At 44.4% G+C, this 20127-nt stretch overlaps 1 protein-coding gene across 1 annotated transcript; it reads right to left on the reverse strand.

Moving 5' to 3' along the window:
• Positions 1 to 2128: 2128 nt before the first annotated feature.
• c1r (complement component 1, r subcomponent) lies at positions 2129 to 8254 on the reverse strand. Its single transcript, XM_045700410.1, has 13 exons — positions 7950 to 8254; positions 7273 to 7486; positions 6974 to 7157; positions 6603 to 6743; positions 6297 to 6502; positions 5087 to 5234; positions 4724 to 4842; positions 4464 to 4542; positions 3987 to 4121; positions 3745 to 3819; positions 3442 to 3647; positions 2976 to 3193; positions 2129 to 2605 (listed from the first exon to the last, which is right to left on the reverse strand). The coding sequence occupies exons 1-13, from the start codon at positions 7973 to 7975 to the stop codon at positions 2233 to 2235; spliced, it is 2124 nt and encodes a 707-aa protein (XP_045556366.1). The 5' UTR covers positions 7976 to 8254; the 3' UTR covers positions 2129 to 2232.
• Positions 8255 to 20127: the final 11873 nt, after the last annotated feature.

Genomic DNA, 20127 nt, shown 5'->3' on the forward strand with positions numbered 1-20127 from the left:
AGGGGTGGATAGAAAGGGGTGGATAGAAACTGGTGGATAGAAAGGGGTGGATAGAAAGGGGTGGATAGAAAGGAATGGATAGAAAGGGGTGGATAGAAAGTGCTGATAGAAAGTGCTGATAAAAAGTGGTGGATAGAACGTGGTGGATAGAACGTGGTGGATAGAAAGTGGTGGATAGAAATTGGTGGATAGAAAGGGGTGGATAGAAAGTGCTGATAGAAAGTGCTGGATAGAAAGTGCTGATAGAAAGTGCTGATAGACAGTGGTGGATAGAAAGTGCTGATAGAAAGTGCTGATAGAAAGTGGTGGAAAGAAAGTGCTGATAGAAAGGGGTGGATAGAAAGGGATGGATAGAAAGTGCTGATAGAAAGTGGTGTATAGAAAGTGCTGGATAGAAAGTGCTGATAGAAAGTGGTGGACAGAAAGTGCTGATAGAAAGGGGTGGATAGAAAGGGATGGATAGAAAGGGGTGGATCGAAACTGCTGATAGACAGGGATGGATAGAAAAGGGTGGATAGAAAGGGGTGGACAGAAAGGGGTGAATAGAAAGGGATGGATAGAAAATGCTGATAGAAAGGGGTGGATAGAAAGTGCTGACAGAAAGGGGTGGATAGAACGTTGTGGATAGAAAGTGGTGGATAGAAAGGGGTGGATAGAAATGGGTGGATAGCAAGGGGTGGATTGAAAGAGATGGATAGAAAGTGGTGGATAGAAAGGGGTGGATAGAAAGGGGTGGATAGAAAGGGGTGGATTGAAAGAGATGGATAGAAAGTAATGGATAGAAAGGGGTGGATAGAAAGGGATGGATAGAAAGGGATGGATAGAAAGGGATGGATAGAAAGCGGTGGATAGGAACTGCTGATAGAAAGGGCCACTCTTGCCAGGCTGGGCAGAGATGCAGAGTTGTTTGAACATTTTTTATAGGTAGGTCTAAAGGTTTTTAGGCAAAATATGCCAGGCCTATTGGGTGAAAATCAATTATGGCCTATTGTATTGATAATATAACAAAAATTAACGAAACGTTTAAGAGATGTGATTTTTTGTTTATAAATACTTTGCTACAATGACACATTTAGTTATCTACCCACCTCGTTCCTTTCTTTTAGCATGTGTTCATAGTAAGTTTACCATCATGTATCTTTTCAGATTCCACAATGATTCTTTAGTTGTAGACATTACATCACCACACTCCCTCTCTTCTTTGTTGTGGTCATTTCATCACCACACTCCCTCTCTTCTTTGTTGTGGTCATTTCATCACCACACTCCCTCTCTTCCTTGTTGTGGACATTACATCACCACACTCCCTCTCTTCTTTGTTGTGGACATTACATCACCACACTCCCTCTCTTCTTTGTTGTGGTCATTTCATCACCACACTCCCTCTCTTCCTTGTTGTGGACATTACATCACCACACTCCCTCTCTTCCTTGTTGTGGTCATTTCATCATCACACTCCCTCTCTTCTTTGTTGTGGTCATTTCATCACCACACTCCCTCTCTTCCTTGTTGTGGTCATTTCATCATCACACTCCCTCTCTTCTTTGTTGTGGTCATTTCATCACCACACTCCCTCTCTTCCTTGTTGTGGTCATTTCATCATCACACTCCCTCTCTTCTTTGTTGTGGTCATTTCATCACCACACTCCCTCTCTTCCTTGTTGTGGTCATTTCATCATCACACTCCCTCTCTTCTTTGTTGTGGTCATTTCATCACCACACTCCCTCTCTTGTTCTTGGTCTACATCTTTGTAAGTCACCTTGATTTAGCACCTGTGTGTTTTATCAGTTTCTTTATGAAAATATTTAGACAATAGCTGAAGCAAGGGGCTATAGATAGCAGCACACAAGTAGACTACAAATGCATGCTGGGCCGGGCATGCCCTGAGCTGGTGAAGTGAGTGCTACCAACGCTTCAGCTTTCGGGAATCTCGCTCCCTGCCTCAGTCAAATTGGGCACGCTCCGCTCCAGCTCTGCTCCACTCACATACTCTGGTACATAAGCACAAAATAGTCAACCCAAGTCGAAGCTCTTTTCTTTTGTTTTACCTTTCATCTCACACACAAACACACATACAGGCACACACACACACACACACACACTCACACAAATGCACATGAGAAAAGCAGAGATTAAACGTTTGGGCTTTATTTGGATTCATAAATCATGACTTGAATTAAAAATACTTTTGTATTTCTGTTCTCTTTCCCTCGTTGTCTTCGCCTATATATTTTACTTATTGTCCTCCATTGTTTTGTTGATCCAGCTAATGTATTTAGCCACATGGGTGTACACTCCATATCTACCAGTCTGTCCACAACCCACACCCCAACTGACAATACCTGCAGCCCAAAACCGTTTAGTACTACCATCCATCAAGACGTACGCCCCTCCACTGTCCCCCGTACAGGAGTCCTTGCCCCCCTCAGGTACTCCGGCACAGAACATGTTGTCTGTCAGAGCAGGGATCGTCTCTGTTGGCATTGCTGCTTTTGCACTGTTGACAGAGTTTTGGCACTCATTCCCGTCCACTACTGGTAGGCGTATGTACCTGAGCTTGTTGGCAATGATATCATCTTCTTTGATGCCAAAGCCTGAGACCATACTGATAAAGGATAGAGGTCAGGAAAGAGGTCAAGGAGTTACTCAGAAAACTATTGCCTTACATTCATTAGCTTACCAAAGAACATTGATGAACTATGGACTGCTAAGGACTGGTTGTGCAGTTAGGCTACTTTAGATTTTACAATTGAATTTAAGGATGCCAAAAAGAAGTCATGAAAATTGTAGGTTGCACTCTTGGCGCATTGACTACTTCCATGATAAGAATGAACACATTATGAAATGTGGGTCTATCTATCCCTTCAAAATGCACTTCCTCTTTGTGTTCTTATTGATGTCTTTAATAATATAAATGTTAATATTGTTGTTCAGCTTTCTCATTTTTAATAAAGAACAGGACAAGTCTGACTCACCCAATCTTGGCTGTCTCGTATATAGCGTCCTCTGGTGGCAGACACAATGGCATAATGTCAGCGTGGAATGTGAGTGGTTGTTGGAGTTTTATCAGGGCGATGTCGTGATTGTAGTTTGCATTATCTGGGTTTTTGTATTCAGGGTGGGGGTGGAGAGAGGCGACACCAAGAGGGGTGAGCTTTGCTAGTTTTTCTGCATCATTGTCTCCCATAAAAACCTTGAAAACAAAACATAATTCAACTTCAGAATAAATCTTCAACTTCTTCAAATCTGACATCACTGAAGGACTTATACATACGGAATTTGAACGCTAGCTTGTGGTGGCTTTAGCAAAGTACTGAAGACTTCTCTTTGCCTGTTGTTACTCCAGATATTTAGGTGGACTATACCTTTGAAAACATAAGTAGGAAATACTTTTGTTCTCCAGTGTCCAATGAATTGATGGGTGTGTCACAATCTACCTACCCGAAGTTTCTCCTTTAGCACAAGTTCGCCCTTTTGCACCAGGTTATGAGCTGCAGTCATGATCCAGCGGTCCCCAATCACCATGGCCCCTCCTCTGCCTCCGTCCACACTGAGCATCACCTGCCAGGGGATGGTTTTGTCTGGGGCTTTGTCTCCCCCCATGATCTTCTGAAAGACTGAGAGGGACACCGTGGGCCGGCCACAGACTGGGGATGGGGGGTAAAGTAGTGACGAGGGTCACACAAATACATACAGGATGGTATATGCAGGATATGGTAAAGAAAATGGTACTTAAGGAGTTACCTGGGATACATGAGGGAATGACAGGGGTGTCAAGGTTGTCTCTCCATGTTCTATCTGCTGCACAAGTGTAGCTCACTGAAGGACAGACAGACAGGCAGGCAGGCAGGCAGGCAGGCAGGCAGGCAGGCAGACAGACAGACAGACAGACAGACAGACAGACAGACAGACAGACAGAGTGGTTGTCAACACAAATTAAATAACAACATATTATTGTTTGATGTAGGATAGTTAAAACATCTCACCAGTTGCTCCTCCAAGGAGTGAGTAGAAAGGTTCGTTGCAGTGGTACTGAATGACAGAGAGGTGCTGGTTCTGAGAGCCAGATATGAACCTTACGCCTCCATTCAACAATGCTTTAGGTTCCCCACAGTCAATTACTGCACGAGAGAGAGAGAGAGAGAGAGAGAGAGAGAGAGAGAGAGAGAGAGAGAGAGAGAGAGAGAGAGAGAGAGAGAGAGAGAGAGAGAGAGAGAGAGAGAGAGAGAGAGAGAGAGAGAGAGAGAGAGAGAGAGAGAGAGAGAGAGAGAGAGAGAGAGAGAGAGAGAGAGAGAGAGAGAGAGAGAGAGAGAGAGAGAGAGAGAGAGAGAGAGAGAGAGAGAGAGAGAGAGAGAGAGAGAGAGAGACCAAAATACATCTGTGTTTAATATGGAACTTGATTCATGGGAATGTATTAGGTTGTGATCATAGAAATATAATCCATTTCCATGGTTGTGACTCACTGTGGCACTCAGGGAGGGAGAGGTGCCACTGTCCATTCTTTTGACACATGGAGGCATAGCTCTTGATCTCTCTGCCATCCTGAGAGAGAGAGAGAGAGAGAGAGAGAGAGAGAGAGAGGCGCGATACTTCACAAGGGATATTTCCAGGAAAAGAGCCCTTGTAGAAAATAAAAAGACTGAATATTAACAAGGGAAAGAAGGAAATATGAGGTAAGAGAGAATGATAAGAGGCAGGGTAAAAAGGGATTGTTTAATCTCACCATCATTAGTTTGTAGCCAGGGTCACAGCGGACTTGGATGTAGTCTCTGTAATAGTACTGGGGAAAGTTTGGGGTGACTCTTCCATTGGTGATAGAACTGGGTGAAGCACACTGCACCCCTATGAACAACAACACACATATCAGGATTTCAGACCAGGGCTTTTTTAGTTAGGCTTCAACTTTGACCTGTATTCTCTGCTTTACTTCCAGGAGGTTTTACCTTCTCACCTTTTTTCACTTCACTAGTTTGCATCTGCTCTTCCCTTCATACTCTCCCTTGCTCTCTCTTTCTCCCTCTCCTCTTTCATTATTTCCCTCTACCTATGTTCACCCTCTCTATGCATTTCCTCCTCCCTCTCTCACTCTGAGTAGTGTAGTGCAGGCTCCAGCCCTGGCTCAGACCAGCCCAGTCAGTGTGGTAGTCTAGCTGGACAGTGTAAGAGTTAGTGGGCATTAGTCCAGGACTCTTCCCTCCACACAGCTTCTGGGGTTCCTTGTCGGGGATGGACACCTGGGCGAGGCAGAGGAGAGATCAAACACTGTAAACAAACACAAAGCATGCTGTCCTGAACACACACACATGCATGAACACGCACATGAACAAACACACACATTCAGTACTTCATTCATTTACTCTATGGTCAGGGCAGTGTACAGTGTTACCTGTAACCAGTGGTCAGGGCAGTGTACAGTGTTACCTGTAACCAGTGGTCAGGGCAGTGTACAGTGTTACCTGTAACCAGTGGTCAGGGCAGTGTACAGTGTTACCTGTAACCAGTGGTCAGGGCAGTGTACAGTGTTACCTGTAGCCAGTGGTCAGGGCATTGTACAGTGTTACCTGTAACCAGTGGTCAGGGCATTGTACAGTGTTACCTGTAGCCAGTGGTCAGGGCATTGTACAGTGTTACCTGTAACCAGTGGTCAGGGCATTATACAGTGTTACCTGTAACCAGTGGTCAGGGCATTGTACAGTGTTACCTGTAACCAGTGGTCAGGGCATTGTACAGTGTTACCTGTAACCAGTGGTCAGGGCATTATACAGTGTTACCTGTAACCAGTGGTCAGGGCAGTGTACAGTGTTACCTGTAACCAGTGGTCAGGGCAGTGTACAGTGTTACCTGTAACCAGTGGTCAGGGCATTATACAGTGTTACCTGTAACCAGTGGTCACGGCATTATACAGTGTTACCTGTAACCAGTGGTCAGGGCATTGTACAGTGTTACCTGTAACCAGTGGTCAGGGCATTGTACAGTGTTACCTGTAACCAGTGGTCAGGGCATTATACAGTGTTACCTGTAACCAGTGGTCAGGGCAGTGTACAGTGTTACCTGTAACCAGTGGTCAGGGCAGTATACAGTGTTACCTGTAACCAGTGGTCAGGGCATTATACAGTGTTACCTGTAACCAGTGGTCACGGCATTATACAGTGTTACCTGTAACCAGTGGTCAGGGCAGTGTACAGTGTTACCTGTAACCAGTGGTCAGGGCAGTATACAGTGTTACCTGTAACCAGTGGTCACGGCATTATACAGTGTTACCTGTAACCAGTGGTCAGGGCAGTGTACAGTGTTACCTGTAACCAGTGGTAGAGGCAGCTGGGTCCATTCTGGGTGCCTATGTGCTCTATGTGGAAGCTGTCAGTGAAGTTGAGGGTGACGATGAACCCAGGCTCCACAGAGATGACATACTGACAGGCCAGGCCGTGGGGTGATGGGTCAGGGTAGCCTGGGCTGGACAGAATCCCCTCTGGTTCATCAAATATACCCCCACCACAGGACACTGGGGGAGAGAGAGATGTCCTCAAGATGTGTAGGACTACAATACACACACACACACACGCACACACACACACACACAGATAGAGAGAAGGTGTACTCACAGACACAGGTGCGCTGGTCAGGGCGGAGCTCGTAGCCATGGCGACAGGAGCACATGTAGGAGCCCAGGGTGTTGTGGCAGAGCTGGGAGCAGAGTGGACCAGAACCATCCTCAGGGTCTGGAGCTGAACACTCATCTATGTCTGGGATAGGGATGGAGAGAGGGATGGAGAAGAGAGGTGGAGGGAAGGAGAGAGATGGAGAAGAGAGGTGAAGGGAAGGAGATAGGTGGGGGGGTGTAGCTTAGAATCACACTGTGATGTCACCTTCCCTGAGACTTTCCTGGGGCTTGTGGTTTAACAGTGGTACGGTTGGCTTGGATTATGTATTCATGTTGTGAGCAGGGCATCTGATCCTCTAGTGGGGTTGCTACCTTTGGCCTGATAATGGGCAGAGAAGCCGAGGTGCTGGTGTGGCTCAGGGTTCGTGTCGTCTGTCTGAAGGACCAGGGTGAGCCTGTTGCCTGGAGACAAGAGTGGCCGGTTGCCTGGGTGATGTCCATCAGCAGAATTCTCCTGACCACAGAACTTTGCAAGGACCTTCTTGTCATATAAAACCTGGAATGACGGAGTGAAGAAGGTTCTTGGACATATTTCAATATCGGTAAGAAACATTTAATACATCCTACATTTTATAATAAGGTGTCAAAGTGTTCTTTTGAAGTCCACTGACCGTGAGTGAGTCGTAGTAGCAGTCGGCTGAGGGCTCGATGTCCAGGTGAGTGAAGCTGAGCTGGAGCTGGTAACCCTCAGGTACACTGAGGTCCCACTGTTGTGACAGGGCAGCAGGGTACGGCTGGGGGAACTGGGGGGACTGGACCACCCCATGTAGGGCTGGCAGGGACCGGGCCAACCGCCAACACTCACACACAGACACACACAGCAGCCTAGAGCAGAGCAACACAGGGAGAGAGGGCTGAGATGGGAGGTATAGGAGGAGTTGTGTGTCACAACGAGGTAAATACAGCCCCTTGAAACATGTCTGTATGATGACTGATCAGAAAGAGAGCTATTTTCTGATCTGTGACCAGGAAGCAGAAGAAAACATAACCTAATGATGCTGTAGGAATCACATGTTCTTATCATCCTTCAAGATGAAGGCTCAATAAACGTTAAAACCACTGGCGTGCTGCGTAATATAAACAAACAGGTTATACTTCATTTGAACTCTTCCTCACACGTGCTAGTCACATGACATAATGTACTAGTAATGGAATAAATGGCATACACCTTCACGGCAGCTGGTCTGAATATGACAACTGACTTTACACACTCACGTAAGCAGTTGTTGTTTACGTTCACTTAGCTATAGCCAATGGGTTCAAGTATAGTGTAACCAAACAAACTCACCAGATGAACGGAGGGGTCCAGTCCATGTTGAAGGTCCTGGCCACAAATGTTTCTGTTGTTATTGTTTTACTGTATTGTGGCTATTGCTCACATGTAGTAGACTTGAATTCCCTGCAGTCTGTGTGTCCTAATAGAGACCTATGGTGAGGTATTATGCTAGACTACGAGTCTAAAAGTCATGTTAAAACCTGCTCTGTTTGACTTGGCTGAAATAGATGAAGGAGAAGGGGGGACAAGAGAGAGGGAGAGAGAGAGTGAAAGAGACCGAGAGACAGAGTAGTGGTGGTGTTGGGAGTTAAAAGGCTACAATTGATCAGTTCTTAAAGGTAAAACCTTTTTTACGTTAATGTCGAAAATGAAACCTATAAAAGACAGAATGCATATCTACCAGAGGTTGTAGGGGGGATGGGGCGCGGGGGAAAGGGGGGGAAAGGGGGAGGAAGGGGGAGAAAAGGGGAGGGAGGACAGAGCGAGAGAATGGGAGGAAAGTGTTGTGTGTTCAGTACTCTTCCCGTAAATTCTGTTTGAATAGTTTGTTTTGTTTACACATAGGGACAAACTCCATGCTGGCCTGGGTATGTCAGTTCAGGTCACATGATGCAGTGCTGCTACGCTGTTGATGAAGAACACACTGTACACTCAACACTATCCACTATGGCATTCAGATGATGTACCTTTTTTAAACTACATCCCTGGTCATGTGTAGTTATGGGATATGACAGCCTACAGTAGGTTAGATAGATGAGACCCTGATGAAGGCAGCTTAGCTGTGGAAACGTTGGTATTTAGTGTAGTTATGGGATATGACAGCCTACAGTAGGTTAGATAGATGAGACCCTGATGAAGGCAGCTTAGCTGTGGAAACGTTGGCATTTAGCGCATTCGTTGCATCGGAGCCTCGGAAATGTGTCCAGCTTTTCTTTTCTAAGACTACAGTGTGTTGTCATCATAAATGCAATATTAGTAATATATTGTGAGATATAAATAGAGGTTCCATGTTTAATGGACACAAAAAGCGAGATGTTCAGAGAACAGATGTCACTGATTGCCACTACAACTTATATTGGTCTAGTTCTCCTTCATGGTCTTCTTGATCAAGCAGATGTAGTTAGCCATGTGGGTATTTACCCCATATTGGCCAGGTCATACACATCCTTTTGCCCAGCTAATGATCCCTGCTGCCCAGCCCCCCCCCCCTCAGGTAACCCGGCACAGAACATGTCCCCAGTTGTGTCCACTATCGTTCAGGGCAACAGCAGCTCTGCACATTTCCTGATCCACTACAGGAAGCTGGACATATTGGAGCTAATTGGAGATTTTCATGACTCCTACACCAAACCCTAGAGATAAAGAGGGAGGGAGGGAGGGAGGGAGGGAGGGAGGGAGGGAGGGAGGGAGGGAGGGAGGGAGGGAGGGAGGGAGGGAGGGAGGGAGGGAGGGAGGGAGGGAAGGAAGGAAGTTTTTGTGAGAAGACCGATTTTTGAGATGTCTCCTGTTCTGACAAACAGCACTGTAGCCCTGACACTTTCCAGCTCAGATGTGGAAGGCCATTCGTCCTAGGCAGATGTGATATTTTGAGACGCAGCCCATACAAAAAAAATGGATATCTCTAGTTTAAACAGACAGATTTTGAAGGAGTGCGTCAATCGACTCCTAAGGCTTATGACAGAATGTTCAAAGTCGTTTTTTTTCTTCAATATTTTTCTTAAAGTTACGCTCTCAAAAGGCACCCAATTGGTGGAACAACCCTCCTATTAAAATGTTTCCACACAGTATTGGTAGTTTACAAGACAGTAGCAGGAGTTTGCTTAGAATTCACTACTTTCCTGCACCCTTCTTGACTTTCCTTCAATGAAAGTCTCACGGTTAGCCCCTTCAGGAAGAATGTATTACGGCTCATTGCAGTGGTGTTGAATGACAGAGGTACTGGTTCTGAGAGGCAGATATGAACGTCACCCCTCCATTAGGCAACGGTTTAGCGATGGTTCAGGTTCCCCACAACAAATCACTGTAGAAGAGACTGGAACCAAAAACTAAAATCAAATCACATGCGCTGAATACAACTGGTGTAAACTTTACAGTGAAATGCTGGCTTATGAGCCCTTCCCAACGATGCAGTTCAAAAAATTATAGTAAAAAGAAAAATAGTAACACAAGGAATAAAATACACAAGAATGGAGCTATATACAGAGAGTACCAGATCAATGTGCACGGGTACGAGGTATTTGAGGTCGATATGTACATGAAGGCAGGGTAAAGTGACTAGGCATCAGGATAGATAAGAGTAAAATAAAGAACGGAGTAGCAGGAGCATATGATGAGTGTAAATGTGTGTATTTTTGGTTTTTGAAAAGATATTTCACATCGGTTTAGATGGTACAGTGCTTGTTTTGTCACATAAACTGAGATTAGGTGAACTATTAGAATTTTTGCAACCAGGAAATGACAGAGCAATTCCTGCATATTGCACCTTTAACTCTTCAGGTGCCTTCAACACACAGATAAGACATAATGGATTGTATTTCATTCTCACCTACAGAATATGGTCCCTTAACATTAAATAAAATAAAATAAAGGAAATCAGTCAATTTAAATAAATTCATTAGACCCTAATCTATCGCTTTCAACGACTGGGCAGGGGTGATATGAGACAATGGAAAAATGGACTGTCGTCACTGCTGATTAAATGTATATCTTAAGTGTGACTAATTTACCCTGTCCAAAGGTATATGTTGGACACAACCATGTGGAAAACCTCATCCAGTCTCCACCTCTTGAGGTCGCCTCTCCCCATATTCACCCTGAATACAATGTAGGCGATGTAAACTATGACCATGACATCGCCATGATCCAATTCAAACATCCAATCACATTCAATGCTCATGTCATGCCACTGTGTCTGCCAGCAAAGGACGCTAAATACCTGATTGGTCAGATTGGGTAAGCATAGGTCAACTAAAACAGTCAACTACAAATATCTAGCAGGGATCGTCAGTTGGGGGATTGACTGTGGACAGCCTTTAAAATCTGGGGTCTACACGCGTGTGGCTAACTACGTAGACTGGATCAAAAATACCATAGAGGAGGAAGATTCTAAAACATTCTAAAATATAACTATTATGGATGTGTTTGCGTGTTTTAATGTTTTGTGCGTGTGCTTTGGCTATGTTACTGTAGAATAATAATGTGGAATCTGCTGTTGCTTCTGATGATGATGACGATGAGCATGCTCATGTTAATGACAACAATTGTGATAACAACGGCAAAGACGATGATGACTGCTACTTTATGACTTGCTCATACAGCTCCATATTTCAAGATACCACACCATCCCTCTCTAGGGTAAAGATGATGATGATGAGGATGTTTCTTTCTCTCTCCTCTGGAGTAATTGACTGTGGGGAACCCGAACCGTTGCTGAATGGAGGGGTGACGTTCATATCTTGCTCTCAGAACCAACATTTCTCAGTCATTCAGTACCACTGCTCACTACTCTCTAAAATAGTTAATGGTGAGACTTTTTACGATCATATATTTTTAACAATGTGAAGTCCATATTGAACCCTCTGAGTCCCATCTTTTTATTACATTTCAATATTAAATATAGCTGCAAGCAGCAATGAACGGGGTTCATGGGGATTATAGAAAGGACACAAGATCAGTTGGATAACAAAGCAAGCACCCAATCATATAGGAACTATCTTCCTTTATGTGCAATCAGTGAAAGCGATACCATATTTATCTCTCTTTAAGTTTTTTTTAATTAATTTGTTTTATTTCACCTTTATTTATCCAGGTAGGCCAGTTGAGAATGATTCAAGTAAGTTGGTTATCTTTCTCAAATCCATTAGAGGCTAATTCAATGAGTCTATATACCATATCTGGAGTCAATCTGATTTATAGTTCATGAGAAGAAGATTTGTAAAGTATTTTTAGCATTAGCATGTGTGCTAACATGCATCTATTGGTACACTGCGCCATATTTGTATGCAGCCACAATTTTTTCTCAAAACCGTTAAAGACTGATGTAATTAGTCTAAATTGAAAATCTGGCGCTAAACTGATGTATGGTTCATGACGAGAAGATGGATGCAGATGATTTTTTAGCATTAACGTTACATATGCAAAGAATGAGTTGTTAAATGCGGAAGACACATTTCAGTTGAATGCATTCAGTTGTACAACTGACTAGGTATCTCCCTTTCCCTTTCCCTAATAGTTTCTTTGTTTTTTGAGAAATCAATACCAAATGCAGTGTGGTTCATCTTACACTCTCAGGAAAAAAAGGTGTTATCGAGAACCTAAAACTGCTCTTTAGCTGTCCCCATAGGAGAACCCTTTTGAAGAATCCTTTTTGGTTCCAGGTAGAACCCTTTCCACTAGAGGGTTCTACATGGAACACAAAAGAGTCCTACTGTCACAGATTTCTTCGTCGTCAGACGATATAGCGAAATCATCGTCGGAGAAAGTGGACCAATACGCAGAGGAGTTAGTGATCATCATCTTAATTTATTAAACGAATGTGAACACGGAGGAAAAACAAGAAAACGAAATAAGACTAGTGACAGTTTTACAGGCATAAATAACGCAGTGCAAAATACAACTACCCACAAAACACAAAGACAAACACACCCTATTATATAGGACTCCCAATCAAAGGCAACTCAACACACCTGCCTTCAATTGGGAGTCCAACCCCAATTAACTATACATAGAAAACAAACCTAGAACCTATACCAACAACTAACACACCCCACTACACCACACACAAAACCCCATAATACAAAACAAATATACCTCTGCCACGTCCTGACCAAATATACTACAAATAATACCTAAATATTGGTCAGGACGTGACACCTACCTGGAACCAAAAAGGATTATACCTGGAACCAAAAAAGATTATCCTATGGGGCAGCCGAAGAACCATTTTGGAACGCCTTTTTATAAGAGTGTAGGGATGTCCATGATAGCGTTGACAAGTTTCAAGTTAATAGGCCTCTCTGGAATGGATTTTACAGTGGTTTAAATGGACATGTAAAATTTGTTTCAATAACTCAATAATTTGTCAATAACTCAGCCATCTTTTGACTATCCCTTAGCTAACTTAAGGTATATACCATGGGCCTACAGTCCAAATTTAGTGTCATTTGATCCTGTCATTCATGATTTTAAAGTATTTTTTAGCATATTTTAGCATATTAGCGAATGTGCTAATATGCATCTACTGGTATAGTGTGGCCATCTTTGAATGCATCAATGTTATTTTCTCAAAGTTGTTAGGAACTATTGTGATGAGTCCAAAGACCAAATTTGGAGTGAATCTTTAGTCCATGAGAAGATGTTTTATGGTTATTTTAAGCATTAGTGTTACATAGTAAAAAAGTGAATTGTAAATAGTTTCCTTACTTTTTTAAGATAGCAATGTAAAAAAACTTATAGGTGCTAGACATAGGATTTATTTAATAATTTTTGCATTGTAATTTTAGAAAATGTCCACAATATATCTGCAATTATAGTGGAATGACTGTGTTTTACATTATTACTTACCCGCCAGAGTTGTTATTGGCTGTGATATCCGCCTATTGATTTCTCCCACTGGAGCGGCATCTGTTGTCAAAATGAGAAAGATGTTCTGACTTTGTGGCTTTGTTATTTATTGGAAATCACGCTGTAATTTCCTGTTTGCTAAAAGTCCACACTTCGCTCAATTTCAGTTTAAATGCGAAAACAAGCACTGAACACTGTAGGGAATCATTGTACCTCCCTGGCGGAGAATCACTCTTGAGCCTTTTACTTTTGGTTTTGGCCCACCAGCTTCAAACAGCTGTTAACTCTATTTTTTGCTATTGAAAATATATTTCACAGCAATGAAAAAATTCTAATGACACTCTTTCAATGTACAATAGCTAGTTTCACATGCTCATCGGTTGCAAAGCAGAAAGACGATCAGAACAACTATATGATTCTCCAATGTATCCCAGGTAACTCATAATAAATATGTACCCTCCTTAAAGGGAAAGGAGAACATTTTGAAATGAGATACAGCAAGGAGCCAATTTGTGTCTGTAAGTGTGAATGCGCATGTGTTTTACAATATGAATGAATGGATGTGAGTGTTCCTTAGTCAACTGTCACTGTCAAATCAAATCAAATCAAATGTTTTTGGTCACATGGTTAGCAGTTATTGTGAGTGTAGCTGTCTATGTGTGCCTCTTGTGTATCTGTCCCTCTTTGTCCCTAGTGTGTGGACTTCTTACAGTGAACCTCCCAGGGATTGTTGGGGGAAAGCCAGCTCCAGCTGGATCCTTCCCCTGGCAGGTGTTGCTGATAGTAAATGGTAGAGGAGGAGGGATAGTTATCGGGGACCACTGGATCATGACTGCAGCACATGTGCTGAATGGAAATACCAGGGATGAAGATAAGGTGAGGCGATTGTGTTAATAAAAATAGCAGCATGGGTCATCTTTCTGACTTGGCTGCTCATCTGGGTCTGTGCTTGATATTGGAGGTCTTCACAGGTCCAAAGATCTGTACCTGTTCTGAAATGGACCTGGGCTTTCCCACCCACACACGATATGCATAAATAAATGTTTTAAATATAAAGACCCGTTCCAAACGGACCTGAGGACAACTAGACCCTTTTTGTATAGACTTGGTCTGATCCAGACCGGGTCCGATTCGAGTGAGGGAAGCAGCAATTTTTTTTTTTTTTAATCTACTTTATTAAACGGAGCTGATAAAGTGCAAGAGGAGGGAGAGAGGTGCCACTCTAGCAGGCGGGGGAGGGGCCGTACTGTGAACGAGTGACACTGTGAGCAGGGAGTAAGAGACTCGCTCTATAGTAGACTAACTGCTGCCATAGCTAGGATATTTATCATCAACTATGATTACGTAGTACCTGTCTTGACTGCATCAAACCGGGAGAAGCTAGTTAAGCTAGCTAACGTTAGCTAGCTAAGCTAATTGAGGCTGCAATATTAAGTAGCAGCCCACCTGTTTGCTCTTGGTCGTTGTAGCCTTTTGCCCCACACAGAGACTCTATGACTGTAGCCTATTGGCACTTTAAAGACTTTAGATTGGCCAAGAACAAGAACACGTACCACTCTTGTGAAAGCAAGAGCAGCAGCATAAATGTTCTCTCTCTCTCTCTCTCTCTCTCTCTCTCTCTCTCTCTCTCTCTCTCTCTCTCTCCTGCAGCAGTCGTGTTCGGATGTATCCGGATCGGATTTGGGGTATTTGGATACAGGTGGATCCGCGAAGACCTCTACTTGATATATGATATGATACAAAGAAAAAATTACTGTCTGACTGCTGATTAGGGACAGTTAGAAAATTACTGGGGGGAGGGTTGGTCCAACTACAGGTGTCATAAAAAAATGCATCCTCCCCAATGTTAACTCAAAACAATGTTTATGATCACAAATAACATTAACTGTAGCAACCCTGTGTTATAAACGTGGATATCAATTTTACCACTTCAGCTCGATTTTGTGGCAGTCGATGCAGGGTCTACAGTCAATCACGGATTACAGCCCCATCACGGACATCGACGTCTTGCTCCCAGACGTCGATGTTGTGGGTTTGCTTGCAGTGCGGTAGCAGAGAGTCAGTCTATGACTAGGGTGGCTGGAGTCTTTGACAATTGTTAGGGCCTTCCTCTGACACCTCCTGGTATAGAGGTCCTGGATGGCAGGAAGCTTGGCCCCAGTGATGTACCTTCTATAGTGCCTTGCGGTTGGAGCCCGAGCAGTTGCCATACCAGGTGGTGATGCAACCAGTCAGGATGCTCTCGATGGTTCAGCTGTAGAACTCTCTGAGGATCTGAGGACCAATGCCAAATCTTTTCAGTCTCCTGAGGGAGAATAGGCTTTTTTGTGCCCTCTTTACGACTGTCTTGGTGTGTTTGGACCTTGGACAGAGATGGCGCCGACAGAGACGGTCGCCTCGCTTCAGGTCCTTAGGAAATTATGCAGTTGTTTGTTTTTTATGTATTATTTCTTACATTGTTAGCCCAGAAAATCTAAAGTGTTATTACATAGCTGGGAAGAACTATTGGATATAAAAGTGATGTCAATTTACCAACATTACAACCAGGAATACGTCTTTCCCGAAGCAGATCCTTTGTTCAGACCTCCACCCTGGACATGGGATCTTATACTAGAGGCCGACCCAAAACAATGCGGTCGCCGAAGGAGAGGCAGACGAAGAGGCCTACTGGTCAGACTCAGAAGGCGAGCACACCATCCACCGCTTCCGAGCATATTACTCGCCAATGTCCAATCTCTACATATCAAGGTCGACGAAATTAGGGCACGAGTTGCCTTCCAGAGAGACATCAGAGATTGTAACATTCTTTGTTTCGCTGAAACATGGCTCACTCGGGATATGTTGTCAAAGACGGTACAGCCACCCGGTTTCTTCATGCGTCGCGCCGACAGAAAAAAACATCTCTCAGGTAAGAAGAAGGGCGGGGGTGTATGCCTTATGGTAAACAACTCATGGTGTAATCACAGCAACATACAGGAACTCAAGTCCTTTTGTTCACCAGACATAGAATTCCTTACAATCAAATGCCGACCGCATTATCTTCCAAGAGAATTCTCTGAGATTATACTCACAGCCGTGTATAACCCCCAAGCAGATACCTCGTCGGCCCTGAAAGAACTTCACTGGACTCTATGTAAACTGGAAACCATAGATCCTGAGGCTGCATTTATTGTAGCTGGGGATTTTAACAAAGCTACCTAAGAACAAGACTTCCTAAATCCTATCAGCATATCGAATGCGTGACACGAGCTGGTTGCATTCTGGATCATTGCTACGCATACAAAGCCCTCTCCTGCCCTGCCTTCGGCAAATCTGACCATGACTCCATTTTGTTGATCCCAGCCTATAGACAGAAACAGGAAACGCCCGTGCTCAGGTCTATCCAACGCTGGTCTGACCAATCGGATTCCACGCATCAGCATTGCTTTGATCACATGGACTGGGATATGTTCCGGACCGCTTCAGACAATAACATTAATGTATACGCTGACTCGGTGAGCAAGTTTATTTGCAAGTTCATTGGAGATGTCGTACCCACTGTGAATATTAAAACCTTTCCTCACCAGAAACCGTGGATTGATGGCAGAATTTGCGCAAAACTGAAAGCGCGAACCACCGCTTTCAATCATGGCAAGGTGACTGGAAACATGACCGAATACAAACAGTGCAGCTATTCCCTCCGCAAGGCAATCAAACAAGCAAAGGGTCAGTATGGAGACAAAGTGGAGTCGCAATTCAACGGCTCAAACACGAGACGTATGTAGCAGGGTCTACAGACAATCACGGATTACAAAAAGAAAACCTGCCCCATCACGGACATCGACGTCTTGCTCCCAGACAAATTAAACAACTTCTTTGCTCTCGCTTTGAGGACAATACAGTGCCACTGACATGGCGCGCTACCAAAGCCTGTGGGCTCTCCTTCTCCGTGGCCAAAACATTTCAACGTGTTAACCCTCGCAAGGCTGCCAGCCCAGACGGCATCCCTAGCCACGTCCTCGGAGCATGCGCCAACCAGCTGACTGGTGTGTTTACGGACATAGTCAATCAATCCCTATCCCAGTCTGCTGTCCCCACATGCTTCAAGATGGCCAGCATTGTTCCTGTTCCCCCAGAAAGCTAAGGTAACTGAACTAAATGACCATCATGAAGTGCTTTGAGAGACTAGTCAAGGATCATATCACCTCCACCCTACCTGATAACCTAGACCCACTCCAATTTGCTTACGCTCGAATAGGTCCACTGACGATGCAATCGCCATCACACGGCACACTGCCCTATCCCATTTGGGCAAGAGGAATACCTATGTAAGAATGCTGTTCATTGACTACAACTCAGAATTTAAACCATAGTACCCCGCCCTGTGCAACTGGGTCCTGGACCTCCTGACGGGCCGCCCCCAGGTGGTGAAGGTAGGAAACAACATCTCCACCCCGCTGATCCTCAACACTGGGGCCCCACAAGAGTGTGTTCTCAGCCCTCTCCTGTACTCCCTGTTCACCCATGACTGAGTGGCTTTGCACGCTTTCAACTCAATCATCAGTGGTAGGCTTGATTACCAACAACGACGAGACGGCCTACAGGGAGGAGGGGAGGGCCGCACCCCCCCCCACATCGATGGGACAGTACTTCCTCGGCGTACACATCACGGACAAACTGAAATGTTCCACCCACACAGACAGCGTGGTGAAGAAGGCGCAACAGCGCCTCTTCAACCTCAGGAGGCGGACGAAATTTGGCTTGTCACCTGAAATACTCACAAACTTTTACAGATGCACAATCGAGAGCATCCTGTCAGGCTGTATCATCACCTGGTACGGCAACTGAACCAACCTCAACCGCAAGGCTCTCCAGAGGGTAGTGCGGTCTGCACAACACATCACCGGGGGCAAACTACCTGCCCTCCAGGACACCTACAGCACCCGATGTCACAGGAAGGCCAAAAAGATAATCAAGGACAACAACCACCTGAACCACTGCCTGTTCACCCCGCTATCATCCAGAAGGCGGGTCAGTACAGGTGCATCAAAGCTGGGACCAAGTGGCTGAAAAACAGCTTCTATCTCAAGGCCATCAGACTGTAAAACAGTCATCACTAACATAGAGAGGCTGCTGCAAACATACAGACTCAAATCTCTGAATGGACTTAATAAAGGTATCAATAGTCACTTAAATAATGGCACTTTAATAATGTTTACATATCCTACATTGTCATTTATGTCATTTACAAATTATATTCGTCGACAAACCCACAGGCTCCAGGTCATCTATAAGTCTTTGCTAGGTAAAGCTCCGCCTTATCTCAGCTCACTCGTCACCATAGCAACACCCACCCGTAGCACCTCGCTCCAGCAGGTAAATTTCACTGGTCTTCCCCAAAGCCAACACCTCTTTGGCCGCCTTTCCTTCCAGTGCTCTGCTGCCAATGACTGGAACGAATTGCAAAAATCACTGAAGTTGGAGACTTATATCTCCCTCACTAACTTTAAGCATCAGCTGTCAGAGCAGCTTACCGATCGCTGCAGCTGTACACAGCCCATCTGTAAACAGCCCATCCAACCAACTACCTCATCCCCATATTTGTTTTTGTTTTTTTGTTCTCTTTTGCACACCAGTATTTCTACTTGCACATCCTCATCTGCACATCTATCACTCCAATTGCTAAATTGTAATTACTTTGCCACTATGGCCTATTTATTGCCTTACCTCCTTACTTCATTTGTTCACACTGTACACAGTTTTTTTTATTGTGTTATTGACTGTACGTTTGTTTATCCCATGTGTAACTCTGTGCTGTTGTTTTTGTCACACTGCTTTGCTTTATCTTAGCCAGGTCACAGTTGTAAATGAGAACTTGTTCTCAACTGGCCTACCTGGTTAAATAAAGGTGAAATAAAAATACAATAAAAAAAAACTCATCTCATATGTATATACTGTATTCTATACCATCTACTGCATCCTGCCTATGCTGCACGGCCATCGCTCATCCATATATTTATATGTACATATTCTCATTCAGTCCTTTACATTTGTGTGTATAAGGTAGTTGTTGTGAATTTGTTAGATTATTTGTTAGATATTACTGCATTGTCGTAACTACAAGCACAAGAATTTCCCTACACTCGCATTAACATCTGCTAACCATGTGTATGTGACCAATAAAATGTGCAACCTCTCAACCTGCTCCACTACAGCCCCGTCGATGACAATAGGGGCATGCTAGGTCCTCCTTTTCCTGTAATCCACATTCATCTCCTTTGTCTTGATCACGTTGAGGGAGAGGTTGTTATTCTGGCACCACACGGCCAGGTCTCTGACCTCCTCCCTATAGGCTGTCTCATCCTTGTCGGTGATCAGGCCTACCACTGTTGGGTTGTCGACAAACTTAATGATGGTGTTGGAGTCGTGCCTGGCCGTGCAGTCATGGGTGAACAGGGAGTACAGGAGGGGACTGAGCACACACCCCTGAGGGGCCCCCGTGTTGAGGATCAGCGTGGCAGATATGTTGTTATCTACCCTTACCACCTGGGGGCGGCCGTCAGGAAGTCCAGGATCCAGTTGCAGAGGGAGGTGTTTAGTCCCAGGGTCCTTTGCTTAGTGATGAGCTTTAGGGCACAATGGTGTTGAA

The sequence above is a fragment of the Salmo salar genome, chromosome ssa02 (assembly GCF_905237065.1).
Source record: "Salmo salar chromosome ssa02, Ssal_v3.1, whole genome shotgun sequence".
Lineage (NCBI taxonomy): Eukaryota > Metazoa > Chordata > Actinopteri > Salmoniformes > Salmonidae > Salmo > Salmo salar.